This window comes from Engystomops pustulosus, chromosome 11, assembly GCF_040894005.1.
Source record: "Engystomops pustulosus chromosome 11, aEngPut4.maternal, whole genome shotgun sequence".
NCBI lineage: Eukaryota > Metazoa > Chordata > Amphibia > Anura > Leptodactylidae > Engystomops > Engystomops pustulosus.
The window spans coordinates 73,375,090-73,396,137 of record NC_092421.1 but is presented as its reverse complement, the minus strand read 5'-3'; the positions used below and the strand labels follow the sequence as shown (position 1 = coordinate 73,396,137).

At 48.2% G+C, this 21,048-nt stretch overlaps 1 protein-coding gene across 1 annotated transcript in view; it reads right to left on the bottom strand.

Moving 5' to 3' along the window:
- Nucleotides 1–21,048, bottom strand: part of ATRNL1 (attractin like 1) — a 313,371-nt gene that overhangs the window by 138,052 nt on the left and 154,271 nt on the right. The window contains exon 20 of the mRNA XM_072130772.1: nt 7,270–7,363. Within this exon, the coding sequence (XP_071986873.1) occupies nt 7,270–7,363 (94 nt within the window). The remainder of the gene's footprint in view (nt 1–7,269; nt 7,364–21,048) is intronic.

Genomic DNA, 21,048 nt, shown 5'->3' with positions numbered 1-21,048 from the left:
GTTGTAGTGTCTTCTCCATGCTGCACAGCAGGGGTGTTGTAGTGTCTTCTCCATGGTGCACAGCAGGGGTGTTGTAGTGTCTTCTCCATGGTGCACAGCAGGGGTGTTGTAGTGTCTTCTCCATGGTGCACAGCAGGGGTGTTGTAGTGTCTTCTCCATGGTGCACAGCAGGGGTGTTGTAGTGTCTTCTCCATGCTGCACAGCAGGGGTGTTGTAGTGTCTTCTCCATGGTGCACAGCAGGGGTGTTGTAGTGTCTTCTCCATGGTGCACAGCAGGGGTGTTGTTGTGTCTTCTCCATGGTGCACAGCAGGGGTGTTGTAGTGTCTTCTCCATGGTGCACAGCAGGGGTGTTGTAGTGTCTTCTCCATGGTGCACAGCAGGGGTGTTGTAGTGTCTTCTCCATGCTGCACAGCAGGGGTGTTGTAGTGTCTTCTCCATGCTGCACAGCAGGGGTGTTGTAGTGTCTTCTCCATGGTGCACAGCAGGGGTGTTGTAGTGTCTTCTCCATGGTGCACAGCAGGGGTGTTGTTGTGTCTTCTCCATGGTGCACAGCAGGGGTGTTGTAGTGTCTTCTCCATGATGCTCAGCAGGGGTGTTGTAGTGTCTTCTCCATGATGCACAGCAGGGGTGTTGTAGTGTTTTCTCCATGGTGCACAGCAGGGGTGTTGTAGTGTCTTCTCCATGGTGCACAGCAGGGGTGTTGTAGTGTCTTCTCCATGGTGCACAGCAGGGGTGTTGTAGTGTCTTCTCCATGGTGCTCAGCAGGGGTGTTGTAGTGTCTTCTCCATGGTGCACAGCAGGGGTGTTGTAGTGTCTTCTCCATGGTGCACAGCAGGGGTGTTGTAGTGTCTTCTCCATGGTGCACAGCAGGGGTGTTGTAGACTCTGTGCAGCTTTTCACCATGTTCCCTTTACTTTGCATGAAATCCTAAATAGATGGAGCTGGCTTCACTCATACTCTATACGTAATCTTACATCTGATCCTGGTAAAGCTGGGTTACTGCTGGAATGTGAATCTATGTAGATGAAGATGGAGAACATAACTATACACCTCGCCATACAGGGAGTAGGAGTCAATCCCACAGGTCCAGTTCTGCTACATAGGGAACCTTAGAAGTGTAATGGTGCAGTATATGGCAGTGTAATGAGACAACAATAAGCGGACCCCCCAATGAGCCCCACGTCAGGTGTAAAGCCTCTGACACAAGGTGACAATCATCAGCTCTCTCAGGAAAAGGCTAAGCACCTCATCCTCACGTCTTATCCCCTGAGGGCACGTTGTTGTTCTTACACACTTATTACCGTATTTAGCGACGTGTTCAGACCTGACGCCTCTAAAAAGAGCCGACGCTCTGCAGAAAAGCTGCAATATTCATCACGTTCGCTATAATTAATGTGTTAATAGATGCACAGACCTGAGGATCCGCTGCTTAGCAGGGAATTGCTCAGTTCTGGGAAGTAAGAAGTGAAAGTGCTGGAGGTGTAACATGGAGGAGCGAGTGACAGTAACCTCTGTATGTTTTTTGGGCACAGCACAGTACTACTACTACTACTCCTATCCTGTATATATGAGCACACAACAGTACTACTACTCCTATCCTGTATATATGAGCACAGCACAGTCCTACTACTCGTATCCTGTATATAAGAGCACAGCAAAGTACTACTACTCATATCCTGTATACATGGTAACAGTACACTACTACTACTCCTATCCTGAATATATGGACACAGCACAGTACTACTACTCCTATCCTGTATATATGTACACAGCACCGTACTACTACTCCTATCCTGTATATATGAGCACAGCACAGTACTACTACTTCTATCCTGTATATATGGGCACAGCACTGTATTACTACTCCTATCCTGTATATATGAGCACAGCACAGTACTACTACTTCTATCCTGTATATATGGGCACAGTACAGTACTACTACTCCTATCCTGTATATATGGGCACAGCACAGTACTACTACTCCTACCCTGTATATATGTACACAACACGGTACTACTACTCATATACTGTATATATGGGCACAGCACAGTACTACTACTCCTATCCTGTATATATGGACACAGCACAGTATTACTACTCCTATCCTGTATATATGGGCACAGCACAGTACTACTACTCCTATCCTGTATATATGGGCAAAACCCAGTACTACTACTCCTATCCTGTATATATGGGCACAGCACAGTACTACTACTCCTATCCTGTATATACGGGCACAGCACAGTACTACTACTCCTATCCAGTATATATGGACACAGCACAGTACTACTACTCCTATTCTGAATATATGGGTACAGCACAGTACTACTACTCTTACCCTGTGTGTAAGGGAACAGCACATTACTACTACTCCTATCCTGTATATATGGGCACAGCACAGTACTACTACTCCTACCCTGTATATATGTACACAACACGGTACTACTACTCATATACTGTATATATGGGCACAGCACAGTACTACTACTCCTATCCTGTATATATGGACACAGCACAGTATTACTACTCCTATCCTGTATATATGGGCACAGCACAGTACTACTACTCCTATCCTGTATATATGGGCACAACCCAGTACTACTACTCCTATCCTGTATATATGGGCACAGCACAGTACTACTACTCCTATCCTGTATATACGGGCACAGCACAGTACTACTACTCCTATCCAGTATATATGGACACAGCACAGTACTACTACTCCTATTCTGAATATATGGGTACAGCACAGTACTACTACTCTTACCCTGTGTGTAAGGGAACAGCACATTACTACTACTCCTACCCTGTGTATGAGGGCACAGCACAGTACTACTCCTATACTATATATATGAGCACAGCACAGTATTACTACTTCTATCCTTTATATATGGACGCAGCACAGTACTACTACTACTCCTATACTTCATATATAGGCACAGCACAGTACTACTACTCCTATCCTGTATATTTGGGCACAGCACAGTAATACTACTCCTATCCTGTATATATGAGCACAGCAAAGTACTACTACTCCTATCCTGTATATATGGACACAGCGCAGTACTACTACTCCTATCCTGTATATATGGACACAGCGCAGTACTACTACTCCTATCCTGTATATTTGGGCACAGCACAGTACTACTACTCCTATCCTGTATATATGGGCACAGCACAGTACTACTACTCCTATCCTGTATATATGAGCACAGCACAGTACTACTACTCCTATCCTGTATATATGAGCACAGCAAAGTACTACTACTCCTATCCTGTATATATGGACACAGCGCAGTACTACTACTCCTATCCTGTATATATGGACACAGCGCAGTACTACTACTCCTATCCTGTATATATGGACACAGCGCCGGGCCGCTCAGCGGGACACAGTGATCAGTGTCAGCAGCGCTCTGGAGCGAGAGCGCAGGCCCCGGGAGACCTGTGGACAGCGGGGCAGCTGCTCGCTGTCCTGCTCCATCTCCCTACCTGCCCGCAGCTGGCTGCGTTTATGTCGGGACTTAAGAGCAAGGCCGGGTGAGTGAGTGTAGTTTAGTGTGTGAGTGTAGTGTAGTGTTGTGTGTGCTGTGTGAGTGTAGTGTGTGTGCTGTGTGAGTGTAGTGTAGTGTTGTGTGTGCTGTGTGAGTGTAGTGTAGTGTTGTGTGTGCTGTGTGAGTGTAGTGTGCGTCCTGTGTGAGTGTAGTGTAGTGTAGTGTGTGTGCTGTGTGCTGTGTGAGTGTAGTGTGTGTGTGTGCTGTGTGAGTGTAGTGTAGTGGAGTGTGTGCTGTGTGAGTGTAGTGTAGTGTTGTGTGTGCTGTGTGAGTGTAGTGTAGTGTTGTGTGTGCTGTGTGAGTGTATTGTAGTGTTGTGTGTGCTGTGTGAGTGTAGTGTAGTGTTGTGTGTGCTGTGTGAGTGTATTGTTGTGCGTGCTGTGTGAGTGTAGTGTACTGTAGTGTTGTGTGTGCTGTGTGAATGTAGTGTTGTGTGTGCTGTGTGAGTGTAGTGTGTGTGCGCTGTGTATTACCGAAATCTTCATACTCCTCCTCGGGTAAAAATACTCCTCAAAAATGGTGAGAGGAGTATTTTTACCCTTCTGGAAAAATGTAAGTACGACCTCTGTGGGCACAGCACAGTACTACTACTCCTATGCAGTATATATGGACACAGCACAGTACTACTACTTCTATCCTGTATATATGGCCACAGCACAGTACTACTCCTCCTATCCTGTATATATAGGCACACCACAGTACTACTACTCCTATCCTATATATATGGGCACAGCACAGTACTACTACTCCTATGCAGTATATATGGACACAGCACAGTACTACTACTCCTATGCAGTATATATGGACACAGCACAGTACTACTACTTCTATCCTGTATATATGGCCACAGCACAGTACTACTCCTCCTATCCTGTATATATAGGCACACCACAGTACTACTACTCCTATCCTATATATATGGGCACAGCACAGTACTACTACTCCTATGCAGTATATATGGACACAGCACAGTACTACTACTCCTATGCAGTATATATGGACACAGCACAGTACTACTACTTCTATCCTGTATATATGGCCACAGCACAGTACTACTCCTCCTATCCTGTATATATAGGCACACCACAGTACTACTACTCCTATCCTATATATATGGGCACAGCACAGTACTACTACTCCTATGCAGTATATATGGACACAGCACAGTACTACTACTCCTATGCAGTATATATGAGCACAGCACAGTACTACTACTCCTATGCAGTATATATGGACACAGCACAGTACTACTCCTCCTATCCTGTATATATGAGCACAGCACAGTACTACTACTCATATCCTGTATATATGGGGTCAGTACAGTACTACTACTCCTACCCTGTATATATAAGCTCAGTACAGTACTACTATTCCTATCCTGTACATATGGGCACAGCACAGTACTACTACTCCTATCCTGTATATATGAACACAGCACAGTACTACTACTTCTATCCAGTATATATGGACACAGCACAGTACTACTACTCCTATCCTGTATATATGGGCACAGCACAGTACTACTACTCCTATCCTGCATATATGGGCACAGCACAGTACTACTACCCCTATCCAGTATATATGGACACAGCACAGTACTACTACTCCTATCCTGTATATATGAGCACAGCACAGTACTACTACTCATATCCTGTATATATGGGGTCAGTACAGTACTACTACTCCTATCCTGTATATATAAGCACAGTACAGTACTACTATTCCTATCCTGTACATATGGGACAGCACAGTACTACTACTCCTATCCTGTATATATGAGCAAAGCACAGTACTACTACTCCTATCCTGTATATATGGGTACAGCACAGCACTACTACTGCTATCCTGTATATATGGACACAACACAGTACTACTACTCCTATCCTGTACATATGAGCACAGCACAGTACTACTACTCCTATCCAGTATATATGAGTACAGCACAGTACTACTACTCCTATCCAGTATATATGAGCACAGCACAGTACTACTACTCCTATCCAGTATATATGGACACAGCACAGTACTACTACTCCTATCCTGTATATATGAGCACAGCACAGTACTACTACTCCTATCTAGTATATATGAGCACAGCACAGTACTACTACTCCTATCAAGTATATATGGACACAGCACAGTACTACTACTCATATCCTGTATATATGGGGTCAGTACAGTACTACTACTCCTATCCTGTATATATAAGCACAGTACAGTACTACTATTCCTATCCTGTACATATGGGCACAGCACAGTACTACTACTCCTATCCTGTATATATGAGCAAAGCACAGTACTACTACTCCTATCCTGTATATATGGGTACAGCACAGCACTACTACTGCTATCCTGTATATATGGACACAACACAGTACTACTACTCCTATCCTGTATATATGAGCACAGCACAGTACTATTCCTCCTATACTGTATATATGGGCACAACCCAGTACTACTACTCCTATCCTGTATATATGGGCACAGCACAGTACTACTAGTCCTATCCTGTATATATGGACACAGCACAGTACTACTACTCATATCCTGTATATATGGGGTCAGTACAGTACTACTACTCCTATCCTGTATATATAAGCACAGTACAGTACTACTATTCCTATCCTGTACATATGGGCACAGCACAGTACTACTACTCCTATCCTGTATATATGGGCACAGCACAGTACTACTACTCCTATCCTGTATATATGAGCAAAGCACAGTACTACTACTCCTATCCTGTATATATGGGCACAGCACAGTACTACTACTCCTATCCTGTATATATGAGCAAAGCACAGTACTACTACTCCTATCCTGTATATATGGGTACAGCACAGCACTACTACTGCTATCCTGTATATATGGACACAACACAGTACTACTACTCCTATCCTGCATATATGGGCACAGCACAGTACTACTACTCCTATCCTGTATATATGGGCACAGCACAGTACTACTAGTCCTATCCTGTATATATGGACACAGCACAGTACTACTACTCCTATTGAGTATATTTGAGCACAGCACAGTACTACTACTCCTATTCTGTATATATGGGTACAGCACATTACTACTACTCCTACCCTGAGTATAAGGGCACAGCACAGTACTATTCCTCCTATACTGTATATATGGGCACAACCCAGTACTACTACTCCTATCCTGTATATATGGGCACAGCACAGTACTACTAGTCCTATCCTGTATATATGGACACAGCACAGTACTACTACTCCTATTGTGTATATGTGAGCACAGCACAGTACTACTACTCCTATTCTGTATATATGGGTACAGCACATTACTACTACTCCTATCCTGTATATATGGGCACAGCACAGTACTACTACTCCAATCCTGTATGTATGGGCACAGAACAGTACTACTACTCATATTCTGTATATATGAGCACAGCACAGTCCTACTACTTCTATCCTGTATATATGGGTACAGCACAGTACTACTACTCTTGTATATATGAGCACAGCACAGTACTACTACTCCTATCCTGTATCTATGGGCACAACACAGTACTACTACTACTCCTAACTTGATTATTTGAGCACAGTACTACTACTCCTATCGTGTATAGTGGAAATGATACCCTGGAGGTCAGGTCTTACTCCAGTCATTCCACTCTAGATCCAGTGCTTCGTTGCATGGTGACTAGGAGTAGTCAGCAGACACAATGATGGGAGTACTCACAGCTGGCAGTGGTCACCCTTGATCCCCTTGGTGGTGCAGTGACATTTCCCGGTCTGCATCTCGCAGATACTGGCGTGTCCATTACATTCACAGGCTGCAAGAGAAAAGAAGAGGGTGAGACTCCGCACTGTGGGGTATAGCGGTATATAATGTATCCTGTATAATACGGTATACACTCTGTACTGGGGGTATAGCGGTATATAATGTATCCTGTATAATACGGTATACACTCTGTACTGGGGGTATAGGGTATAGCGGTATATAATGTATCCTGTATAATATGGTATATACTCTGTACTGGGGGTATAGCGGTATATAATGCATCCTGTATAATATGGTACATACTCTGTACTGGGGGTATAGCGGTATATAATGTATCCTGTATAATACGGTATATACTCTGTACTGGGGGTATAGCGGTATATAATGTATCCTGTATAATACGGTATATACTCTGTACTGGGGGTATAGCGGTATATAATGTATCCTGTATAATACGGTACATACTCTGTACTGTGGGGTATAGCTGTATATAATGCATCCTGTATAATACGGTATATACTCTGTACTGGAGGTATAGCGGTATATAACGCATCCTGTATAAAACGGTATATACTCCACACTGGGGGTATAGCGGTATATAATGTATCCTGTATAATACGGTATATACTCTGTACTGGGGGTATAGCGGTATATGATGTATCCTGAATAATATGGTATATACTCTGTACTGGGGGTATAGCGGTATGTTATGCATCCTGTATAGTACGGTATATACTCTGTATTGGGGGAATAGCGGTATATAATGCATCCTGTATAATATGGTACATACTCTGTACTGGGGGTATAGCGGTATATAATGTATCCTGTATAATACAGTATATACTCTGTACTGTGGGTATAGCGGTATATAATGTATCCTGTATAATACGGTACATACTCTGTACTGGGGGTATAGCGGTATATAATGTATCCTGTATAATACGGTATATACTCTGTACTGGGGGTATAGCGGTATATAATGCATCCTGTATAATATGGTACATACTCTGTACTGGGGGTATAGCGGTATATAATGTATCCTGTATAATAAAGTATATACTCTGTACTGGGGGTATAGCGGTATATAACGCATCCTGTATAATACAGTATATACTCTGTACTGGGGGTATAGCGGTATATAATGCATCCTGAATAATATGGTATATACTCTGTACTGGGGGTATAGCAGTATATAATGTATCCTGTATAATACAGTATATACTCTGTACTGGGGGGTATAGCGGTATATAATGTATCCTGTATAATACAGCATATACTCTGTACTGGGGGTATAGCGGTATATAATGTATCCTGTATAATACGGTATATACTCTGTACTGGGGGTATAGCGGTATATAATGTATCCTGTATAATACGGTATATACTCTGTACTGGGGGTATAGCGGTATACAATGTATCCTGTATAATACAGCATATACTCTGTACTGGGGGTATAGCGGTATATAATGTATCCTGTATAATACGGTATATACTCTGTACTGGGGGTATAGCAGTATATAATGTATCCTGTATAATACAGTATATACTCTGTACTGGGGGGTATAGCGGTATATAATGTATCCTGTATAATACAGCATATACTCTGTACTGGGGGTATAGCGGTATATAATGTATCCTGTATAATACGGTATATACTCTGTACTGGGGGTATAGCGGTATATAATGTATCCTGTATAATACAGCATATACTCTGTACTGGGGGTATAGCGGTATACAATGTATCCTGTATAATACTACTATATGGCCCCCTGTCAGGCAGAATGAGTTCAGGACACTGGCACATTGTAACAGAAGTCGCACAGCGCGGTAGTAAATTGCTTTGCTCTCTGCCACCCCAGCCGTGGGGACAATAAATGTCGGGGTGAGGGGTGGAGCGCGGGTCAACCAGCGCCGCACGGAACCTGATTAATTCACCTGACGCCATCCGAAAAACTGTGATTTGTACAACGCAAAGGAAATGGGATTTTATCAGGAAACGCAGAGCAATCAGTTTCCTGCGAGAAGTGTGGATAATGACTGCAGGCCCTGGAGGCTGATGGATGTCCTGTGTACAGCGGGAGGGAAGTGCACACCTGGACCGTACCAAAAAGAGAAGAGAACGCCCCCCCCCCCCCCCCCACTGATGGATGTCCTGTGTACAGCAGGAGGGAGGTGCACACCTGGACCGTACCAACACCACCCAACAACAGAGCAGAAGAAAGCGCCCCCCACTGATGGATGTGTGTGTAGAGTTGGAGGGAGGTGCAAACCTGGACCAATCCAATAACAAAGCAGAAGAGAGCGCCCCCACTGATGAATGTCCTGTGTACAGCAGGAGGGAAGTGCACACCTGGACCGTACCAAAAAGAGAAGAGAAGGCCCCCCCCCCATCCCCCACTGATGGATATCCTGTGTACAGCAGGAGGGAGGTGCACACCTGGACCGTACCAACACCACCCAACAACAGAGCAGAAGAAAGCGCCCCCCACTGATGGATGTGTGTGTAGAGTTGGAGGGAGGTGCAAACCTGGACCAATCCAATAACAGAGCAGAAGAGAGCGCCCCCACTGATGAATGTCCTGTGTACAGCAGGAGGGAAGTGCACACCTGGACCGTACCAACAACAGAGCAGAAGAGAGCGCCCCCCACTGATGAATGTCCTGTGTACAGCAGGAGGGAAGTGCACACCTGGACCGTACCAACAACAGAGCAGAAGAGAGCTCCCCCCCCCCCCCCCACTGATGGATGTGTGTGTACAGTCAGAGAGGTGCACACCTGGACTGCACCAACCACAGAGCATAAGAGCGCGCCCCTCCCACTGATGGATGTCCTGTATACAGCGGGAAGAAGCTGCACACCTGGACCGTACCAACAATAGAGCATCTGCTGCTTCTGTGGTGCATTGCTGCTAGGGACCCCGGCTATGCCTGCCATATAACTAGACAGATTTGCTTTTCCGGAGCCTGGGAAAGCTGAGTGACACTTGGATCCCGTGGTGACAACTGACGCAGCCTGCAATGTCCTCACCTTCTGCTGCACCCAGCTTTCCCAGGGACAGATGTCACAGCAGCAGCGGTTTTTCCCTTGGCGCGGTGCCAGATCTGGCGGGCAGGGATGAGGCGGGTCCAGCCCAGGCTTTTACGCACCATCGATCCGCAGCATTGATTTTTACTGTCCCTCTTAAAATATTTCTCAGTGTTAAAACTAACAGCCGTATAATGGCCGAGAGCGGGGGAGGGGAAACCACCGGCGCTCTGCTGCCAGGGGAGCGGGCATCAAAGATTGCATGTGGATGAGCGAGGAGAGAGCTGGGGCAGGTAGCCAAGAAAATAGTAAGTAAGGTGGGATACCTGAGGCTGGTACAGTGCAGGGTGAGGTGGGGCATCTGAGGCTGGGTACAGTGTAGGGTAAGGTGGGGCAACAGAGGCTGGTACAGTGCAGGGTGAGGTGGGGCATCTGGGGCTGGATACAGTGTAGGGTGAGATGGGGCATCTGAGGCTGGGTACAGTGTAGGGTGAGGTGGGACATCTGAGGCTGGGTACAGTGTAGGGTGGGGCAGGGGCATCTGAGGCTGGGTACAGTGCAGGGTGAGGTGGGGCATCTGAGGCTGGTACAGTGCAGGGTGAGGTGGGGCATCTGAGGCTGGGTACAGTGTAGGGTGAGGTGGGACATCTGAGGCTGGGTACAGTGTAGGGTGAGGTGGGACATCTGAGGCTGGGTACAGTGTAGGGTGAGGTGGGACATCTGAGGCTGGGTACAGTGTAGGGTGAGGTGGGACATCTGTGGCTGGGTACAGTGTAGGGTGGGGCAGGGGCATCTGAGGCTGGTACAGTGTAGGGTGAGGTGGGGCATCTGAGGCTGGTACAGTGTAGGGCAGGGGTCCCCAAACTTTTTACATAGGGGGCCGATCACTGTCCCTCTCAGACCGTTGGAGGGCCGGACTGAAGTTTAAAAATAAAAAAAATATTAATTAATTAATTATTTCCTATACTGCCCCTGATAATTAATTATTTCCTATGCTGCCCCTCATAATTAATTATTTCCTATACTGCCCCTCATAATTAATTATTTCCTATGCTGCCCCTCATAATTAATTATTTCCTATACTGCCCCTGATAATTAATTATTTCCTATGCTGCCCCTCATAATTAATTATTTCCTATACTGCCCCTCATAATTAATTATTTCCTACGCTGCCCCTCATAATTAATTATTTCCTATACTGCCCCTCATAATTAATTATTTCCTATGCTGCCCCTCATAATTAATTATTTCCTATGCTGCCCCTCATAATTAATTATTTCCTATACTGCCCCTCATAATTAATTATTTCCTATGCTGCCCCTCATAATTAATTATTTCCTATACTGCCCCTCATAATTAATTATTTCCTATGCTGCCCCTCATAATTAATTATTTCCTATGCTGCCCCTCATAATTAATTATTTCCTATGCTGCCCCTCATAATTTATTATTTCCTATGCTGCCCCTTATAATTTATTATTTCCTATGCTGCCCCTTATAATTTATTATTTCCTATGCTACCCCTTATGAGGAAATAATTAATTATGAGGGTCAGAATAGGAAATAATTAATTATGAGGAGCAGGATAGGAAATAATTAATTATGAGGGGCAGCATAGGAAATAATTAATTATTCCCTATGCTGCCCCCTCATAATTAATTATTTCCTATCCTGCTCCTCATAACTATTCCCTATGCTGCCCCTCCATTATTATTTTCTATAATTGCCCCATAATCCATAATTTCATATATTAGGGCAGCCACAATGTTTCTACTGCTGTTTTAAAAAAAATAATAAAAGCCCTGTACTTACCTCTGGCTCCTGCATCTTCTTTCTTCGGGCTGCTGCCGGACAGGAAGCGGTGCGCGGCCGCGTGATGACGTAATCACGCGGCCGCGCATCCAGGTTCAAGGAGCGATGTGCGCCGGGGTTGTCTTCCGGCCACATCGCTCCACCTGCAGTAATAGTGCTCGAGCGGCCGTTTCCGGCCGCATCGAGCACTATTCAGTGACGGGCAGGAGCTTCCTGTCCGGATGGACGGAGGCCCCTGCCTGACTGCCGTACTGGAGCGCCAGCCCGGGGGCCCCGAAATAACAAATCCGGATCCCGGGGCTCGGCGCTGGATGGGACGGGGGCCGGATAGAAACGGTCCGCGGGCCGCAAGTGGCCCGCGGGCCGTAGTTTGGGGACCCCTGGTGTAGGGTGAGGTGGGACATCTGAGGCTGGTACAGTGCAGGGTGAGGTGGGGCATCTGAGGCTGGGTACAGTGTAGGGTGGGGCAGGGGCATCTGAGGCTGGTACAGTGTAAGGTGATGTGGGGCATCTGAGGCTGGGTACAGTGCAGGGTGAGGTGGGGCATCTGAGGCTGGTACAGTGTAGGGTGAGGTGGGACATCTGAGGCTGGGTACAGTGTAGGGTGGGGCAGGGGCATCTGGGGCTGGGTACAGTGTAGGGTGAGGTGGGACATCTGAGGCTGGGTACAGTGTAGGGTGAGGTGGGACATCTGAGGCTGGGTACAGTGTAGGGTGAGGTGGGACATCTGAGGCTGGGTACAGTGTAGGGTGAGGTGGGACATCTGAGGCTGGGTACAGTGCAGGGTGAGGTGGGGCATCTGAGGCTGGGTACAGTGTAGGGCGAGGTGGGACATCTGAGGCTGGTACAGTGCAGGGTGAGGTGGGGCATCTGAGGCTGGTACAGTGCAGGGTGAGGTGGGACATCTGAGGCTGGGTACAGTGTAGAATGGTGCAGGGGCATCTGAGGCTGGGTACAGTGTAGGGTGAGGTGGGACATCTGAGGCTGGGTACAGTGTAGGGTAAGGTGGGGCAACAGAGGCTGGTACAGTGCAGGGTGAGGTGGGGCATCTGGGGCTGGATACAGTGTAGGGTGAGATGGGGCATCTGAGGCTGGGTACAGTGTAGGGCGAGGTGGGACATCTGAGGCTGGTACAGTGCAGGGTGAGGTGGGGCATCTGAGGCTGGTACAGTGCAGGGTGAGGTGGGGCATCTGAGGCTGGTACAGTGCAGGGTGAGGTGGGGCATCTGAGGCTGGTACAGTGCAGGGTGAGGTGGGACATCTGAGGCTGGGTACAGTGTAGAATGGTGCAGGGGCATCTGAGGCTGGGTACAGTGTAGGGTGAGGTGGGACATCTGAGGCTGGGTACAGTGTAGGGTGGGGCAGGGGCATCTGAGGCTGGGTACAGTGCAGGGTGAGGTGGGACATCTGAGGCTGGGTACAGTGTAGGGTGAGGTGGGGCATCTGAGGCTGTGTACAGTGTAGGGTGAGGTGGGGCATCTGAGGCTGGGTACAGTGTAGGGCGAGGTGGGACATCTGAGGCTGGTACAGTGCAGGGTGAGGTGGGGCATCTGAGGCTGGTACAGTGTAGGGTGAGGTGGGACATCTGAGGCTGGGTACAGTGCAGGGTGAGGTGGGACATCTGAGGCTGGGTACAGTGTAGGGTGGGGCAGGGGCATCTGAGGCTGGGTACAGTGCAGGGTGAGGTGGGACATCTGAGGCTGGGTACAGTGTAGGGTGAGGTGGGGCAACAGAGGCTGGTACAGTGCAGGGTGAGGTGGGACATCTGAGGCTGGGTACAGTGTAGGGTGAGGTGGGGCATCTGGGGCTGGATACAGTGTAGGGTGAGATGGGGCATCTGGGGCTGGGTACAGTGTAGGGTGAGGTGGGGCATCTGGGGCTGGATACAGTGTAGGGTGAGATGGGGCATCTGAGGCTGGGTACAGTGTAGGGTGAGGTGGGGAATCTGAGGCTGGGTACAGTGTAGGGTGAGGTGGGGCATCTGGGGCTGGATACAGTGTAGGGTGAGATGGGGCATCTGGGGCTGGATACAGTGTAGGGTGAGGTGGGGCATCTGAGGCTGGGTACAGTGCAGGGTGAGGTGGGGCACCTGAGGCTGGATACAGTGTAGGGTGAGGTGGGGCAACAGAGGCTGGTACAGTGCAGGGTGAGGTGGGGCATCTGAGGCTGGGTACAGTGTAGGGTGAGGTGGGACATCTGAGGCTGGGTACAGTGTAGGGTGAGGTGGGGCATCTGAGGCTGGGTACAGTGCAGGGTGAGGTGGGGCACCTGAGGCTGGATACAGTGTAGGGTGAGGTGGGGCAACAGAGGCTGGGTACAGTGCAGGGTGAGGTGGGGCACCTGAGGCTGGATACAGTGTAGGGTGAGGTGGGGCAACAGAGGCTGGTACAGTGTAGGGAAAGGTGGGGCATCTGGGGCTGGATACAGTGTAGGGTGAGATGGGGCATCTGAGGCTGGGTACAGTGTAGGGTGAGGTGGGACATCTGAGGCTGGGTACAGTGTAGGGTGGGGCAGGGGCATCTGAGGCTGGGTACAGTGCAGGGTGAGGTGGGGCATCTGAGGCTGGTACAGTGTAGGGTGAGGTGGGGCATCTGAGGCTGGGTACAGTGTAGGGTGAGGTGGGACATCTGAGGCTGCGTACAGTGTAGGGTGAGGTGGGGCATCTGAGGCTGGGTACAGTGCAGGGTGAGGTGGGGCAACAGAGGCTGGTACAGTGTAGGGTGAGGTAGGGCATCTGAGGCTGGGTACAGTGCAGGGTGAGGTATGGGCACCTGAGGCTGGATACAGTGTAGGGTGAGGTGGGGCAACAGAGGCTGGTATAGTGTACAGTGGGTACATTGCAGGGTGAGGTGGGGCATCTGAGGCTGGGTACAGTGTAGGGTGAGGTGGGGCATCTGAGGCTGGATACAGTGTAGGGTGAGGTGGGGCATCTGAGGCTGCGTACAGTGTAGGGTGAGGTGGGGCATCTGAGGCTGGGTACAGTGCAGGGTGAGGTGGGGCAACAGAGGCTGGTACAGTGTAGGGTGAGGTAGGGCATCTGAGGCTGGGTACAGTGCAGGGTGAGGTATGGGCACCTGAGGCTGGATACAGTGTAGGGTGAGGTGGGGCAACAGAGGCTGGTATAGTGTACAGTGGGTACATTGCAGGGTGAGGTGGGGCATCTGAGGCTGGGTACAGTGTAGGGTGAGGTGGGGCATCTGAGGCTGGATACAGTGTAGGGTGAGGTGGGGCATCTGAGGCTGGGTACAGTGTAGGGTGGGGCAGGGGCATCTGAGGCTGGGTACAGTGCAGGGTGAGGTGGGGCATCTGAGGCTGGGTACAGTGTAGGGTGGGGCAGGGGCATCTGAGGCTGGGTACAGTGTAGGGTGGGGCAGGGGCATCTGAGGCTGGGTACAGTGTAGGGTGAGGTGGGACATCTGAGGCTGGGTACAGTGCAGGGTGAGGTGGGACATCTGAGGCTGGGTACAGTGCAGGGTGAGGTGGGACATCTGAGGCTGGGTACAGTGCAGGGTGAGGTGGGACATCTGAGGCTGGTACAGTGTAGGGTGAGGTAGGACATCTGAGGCTGGGTACAGTGTAGGGTGAGGTGGGGCATCTGAGGCTGGATACAGTGTAGGGTGAGGTGGGGCATCTGAGGCTGGGTACAGTGTAGGGTGGGGCAGGGGCATCTGAGGCTGGGTACAGTGTAGGGTGAGGTGGGGCATCTGAGGCTGGATACAGTGTAGGGTGAGGTGGGGCATCTGAGGCTGGGTACAGTGTAGGGTGGGGCAGGGGCATCTGAGGCTGGGTACAGTGCAGGGTGAGGTGGGGCATCTGAGGCTGGGTACAGTGTAGGGTGGGGCAGGGGCATCTGAGGCTGGGTACAGTGTAGGGTGGGGCAGGGGCATCTGAGGCTGGGTACAGTGCAGGGTGAGGTGGGACATCTGAGGCTGGGTACAGTGCAGGGTGAGGTGGGACATCTGAGGCTGGGTACAGTGCAGGGTGAGGTGGGACATCTGAGGCTGGGTACAGTGCAGGGTGAGGTGGGACATCTGAGGCTGGGTACAGTGTAGGATGGGGCAGGGGCATCTGAGGCTGGGGTAGGGGTGAGTCACATGACACCCAGCGCTGGTATTTCGCAGCTCTGCCGCTTATCATGCTCCTGATAACACGACTACGGACTGTTAGCAGCATCATCACTGCGATAAACACAATCGACGGCGCAGATAAGATTTACATCCGATGATTAGGAGTAAACTTCCCGACGCGTAGAATGGAGCGGTAAGAGGAGAGAAAAGCAGCAGCGCACCCATTCATCACTGCCATCACCACCCCAGCAGAGACGCCCGCCGCAGCAGCAACATCGCTGATATCAATGGAGGCAATTATAGGATTATCATTAATCCTCCACCAGAAATCATATAACCCCGAGCGAGATAACACAGAGCGCCATAAATCATCAAACCGACTAACTACAAAACCAGGCCCAAAAGACCTCACCCCAACCGGAACCCATCAGCACCACTGTATACCATTACCAGCCACTAAGCAGCAACAAAGCAATGTCCAAATATTCAAGAAGAACTCTCCTGAGGAAGAACCTCTAATACAGAATATGAAGCCACCACTAGAGGGAGCTCTACAAACATACAGATTATATAGCTACCACTAGAGCGAGCTCACTACATACAAACTACACAGCCACCACTAGAAGGAGCTCCTCACTACATACATATAATACAACCACCACTAGAGGGAGCTCACTACGTACGGATTACACACCACCACTAGGGGGAGCTCACTACATACAGATAATACACCACCACTAGGGGGAGCTCACTACATACAGATTATACACCACCACTAGGGGGAGCTCACTACATACAGATTATACACCACCACTAGGGGGAGCTCACTACATACAGATAATACACCACCACTAGGGGAAGCTCACTACATACAGATTATACACCACCACCAGGGGGAGCTCACTACATACAGATTATACACCACCACTAGGGGGAGCTCACTACATACAGATTATACACCACCACTAGGGGGAGCTCACTACATACAGATAATACACCAACACTAGGGGGAGGTCACTACATACAGATAATACACCAACACTAGGGGGAGGTCACTACATACAGATAATACACCACCACTAGGGGGAGCTCACTACAAACATGTTATAAAGCCACCACTAGCGGGAGCTCACTACATACAGATAATACACCACCACTAGGGGGAGCTCACTACATACAGATTATACACCACCACTAGGGGAAGCTCACTACATACAGATTATACACCACCACTAGGGGGAGCTCACTACATACAGATTATACAGACACCACTAGGGGGAGATCACTGCATACAATTTATACAGCCACCACTAGAAGGAACTCATTTCTTAGAATTATATAGTAAGCACTAGGGGGACTCATACACATACAGATTGTACACCAATTTCACAGGCTGCATAATCTATGGTGGCATCATCCTAGTGGTGGCTGTATAATCTGTATGTAATGAACTCCCCCTAGTGGTGACTGTATAATCTGTATGTAGTGAGCTCCCCCTAGTGGTGGCTGTATAATCTGTATGTGAGGAGCGTCCACTAATTTTGGCTGTATAATCTGTATGTGAGGAGCGTATGTGGCATCATCCTAGTGGTGACTGTATAATCTGTATATAGTGAGCTCCCCCTAGTGGTGGCTGTATAATCTGTATGTAGTGAGCTCCCCCTAGTGGTGGCTGTATAATCTGTATGTAGTGACCTCCCCCTAGTGGTGGCTGTATAATCCGTATGTAGTGACCTCCCCCTAGTGGTGATGTATAATCTGTATGTAGTGAGCTCCCCCTAGTGGTGGGTGTATAATCTGTATGTAGAAAGCTCCTCCTAGTGGTGACTGTATAATCTGTATGTAATGAGCTCCTCCTAGTGGTGTTGTATAATAGGGTGAGGAGCTCACCCTAGTGGTGGTTTATAAGATGTATGTAGTGAGCTCCCCCTTAGTGGTGGCTGTATAATCTGTATGTAGTGAGCTCCCCCTAGTGGTGGCTGTATAATCTGTATGTAGAAAGCTCCTCCTAGTGGTGGTGTATAATCTGTATGTAATGAGCTCCTCCTAGTGGTGTTGTATAAAAGGGTGAGGAGCTCACCCTAGTGGTGGTGTATAAGATGTATGTAGTGAGCTCCCCCTTAGTGGTGGCTGTATAATCTGTATGCAGTGAGCTCCCTCTAGTGGTGTTGTATAATCTTTATGTAGTGAGCTCCCCCTAGTGGTGACTGTATAATCTGTATGTAGTGAGCTCCCCCTAGTGGTGACTGTATAATCTGTATGTAGTGAGCTCCCTCTAGTGGTGGTGTATAATCTGTATGTAATGAGCACCTCCTAGTGGTGTTGTATAATAGGTTGAGGAGCTCCCCCTAGTGGTGGTGTATAAGATGTATGTAGTGAGCTCCCCCTAGTGGTGGCTGTATAATCTGTATGCAGTGAGCTCCCTCTAGTGGTGTTGTATAATCTTTATGTAGTGAGCTCCCCCTAGTGGTGACTGTATAATCTGTATGTAGTGAGCTCCCCCTAGTGGTGACTGTATAATCTGTATGTAGTAAGCTCCCCCTAGTGGTGGCTGTATAATCTGTATGTAGTGACCTCCCCCTAGTGGTGGCTGTATAATCTCTATGTAGTGACCTCCCCCTAGTGGTGATGTATAATCTGTATGTAGTGAGCTCCCCCTAGTGGTGGGTGTATAATCTGTATGTAGTAACCTCCCCCTAGTGGTGACTGTATAATCTGTATGTAGAAAGCTCCTCCTAGTGGTGACTGTATAATATGTATGTAATGAGCTCCTCCTAGTGGTGTTGTATAATAGGGTGAGGAGCTCACCCTAGTGGTGGTGTATAAGATGTATGTAGTGAGCTCCCCCTTAGTGGTGGCAGTATAATCTGTATGTAGTGAGCTCCCCCTAGTGGTGGCTGTATAATCTGTATGCAGTGAGCTCCCCCTAGTGGTGACTGTATAATCTGTATGTAGAAAGCTCCTCCTAGTGGTGGTGTATAATCTGTATGTAATGAGCTCCTCCTAGTGGTGTTGTATAAAAGGGTGAGGAGCTCACCCTAGTGGTGGTGTATAAGATGTATGTAGTGAGCTCCCCCTTAGTGGTGGCTGTATAATCTGTATGTAGTGAGCTCCCCCTAGTGGTGGCTGTATAATCTGTATGCAGTGAGCTCCCTCTAGTGGTGTTGTATAATCTTTATGTAGTGAGCTCCCCCTAGTGGTGACTGTATTATCTTTATGTAGTGAGCTCCCTCTAGTGGTGGTGTATAATCTGTATGTAATGAGCTCCTCCTAGTGGTGTTGTATAATAGGATGAGGAGCTCCCCCTAGTGGTGGTGTATAAGATGTATGTAGTGAGCTCCCCCTAGTGGTGGCTGTATAATCTGTATGTAGTGATCTCCTCCAAGTGGTGAACATATAATCTGTATGTAGTGAGCTCCCCCTAGTGGTGGCTGTATAATCTGTATGTAGTGACCTCCCCCTAGTGGTGGTGTAAAATCTGTAGGTAGTGAGCTCCCCCTAGTGGTGGTGTATAATCTGTATGTAGTGATCCCCCCTAGTGGTGGTGTAAAATCTATAAGTAGTGAGCTCCCCCTAGTGGTGGCTATATAATCTGTATGTAATGGGCTCCTCCTAGTGGTGACTGTATAATCTGTATGTAGTGAGCTCCCCCTAGTTTTGGGTGTATAATCTGTATGTAGTGAGCTCCTCCTAGTGGTGGCTTTATAATCTGTATGTAGTGAGCTTCCCCTAGTGGTGGTGTATAATCTGTATGTAGTGTGCTCCCCTAGTGGTGACAGTATAATCTGTATGTAGTGAGCTCCCCCTAGTGGTGGCTGTATAATCTGTATGTAGTGAGCTCCCCCTAGTTTTGGGTGTATAATCTGTATGTAGTGATCCCCCCCTAGTGGTGGTGTATAATCTGTATGTAGTGAGCTCCCCCTGGTGGTGGTGTATAATCTGTATGTAGTGATCTCCTCCTAGTGGTGGTGTATAATCTGTATGTATTGAGCTCCCCCTAGTGGTGTCTGTATAATCTGTATGTAGTGAGCTCCTCCTAGTGGTGGCTGTACAATCTATATGTAGTGATCTTCTCCTAGTGATGGTGTATAATCTGTATGTAGTGATCTCCCCCTAGTGGTGGTGTATAATCTGTATGTAGTGAGGTCACCCTAGTGGCGGCTGTATAATCTGTATGTAGTGATCTCCCCCTAGTGGTGGCTGTATAATCTGTATGTAGTGAGCTCCCCCTAGTGGTGGCTGTATAATCTGTATGTAGTGAGCTCCCCCTAATGGTGGTGTAAAATCTGTAGGTAGTGAGCTCCCCCTAGTGGTGGTGTAAAATCTGTAGGTAGTGAGCTCCCCCTAGTGGTGGCTGTATAATCTGTATGTAGTGATCTCCCCCTAGTGGTGTCTGTATAATCTGTATGTAGTGAGCTCCTCCTAGTGGTGGCTGTACAATCTATATGTAGTGATCTTCTCCTAGTGATGGTGTATAATCTGTATGTAGTGATCTCCCCCTAGTGGTGGTGTATAATCTGTATGTAGTGAGGTCACCCTAGTGGCGGCTGTATAATCTGTATGTAGTGATCTCCCCCTAGTGGTGGCTGTATAATCTGTATGTAGTGAGCTCCCCCTAGTGGTGGCTGTATAATCTGTATGTAGTGAGCTCCCCCTAGTGGTGGTGTAAAATCTGTAGGTAGTGAGCTCCCCCTAGTGGTGGTGTAAAATCTGTAGGTAGTGAGCTCCCCCTAGTGGTGGCTGTATAATCTGTATGTAGTGAGCTCCCCCTAGTAGTGGTGTATAATTTGTATGTAGTGATCTCCTCCTAGTGGTGGTGTAAAATCTGTAAGTA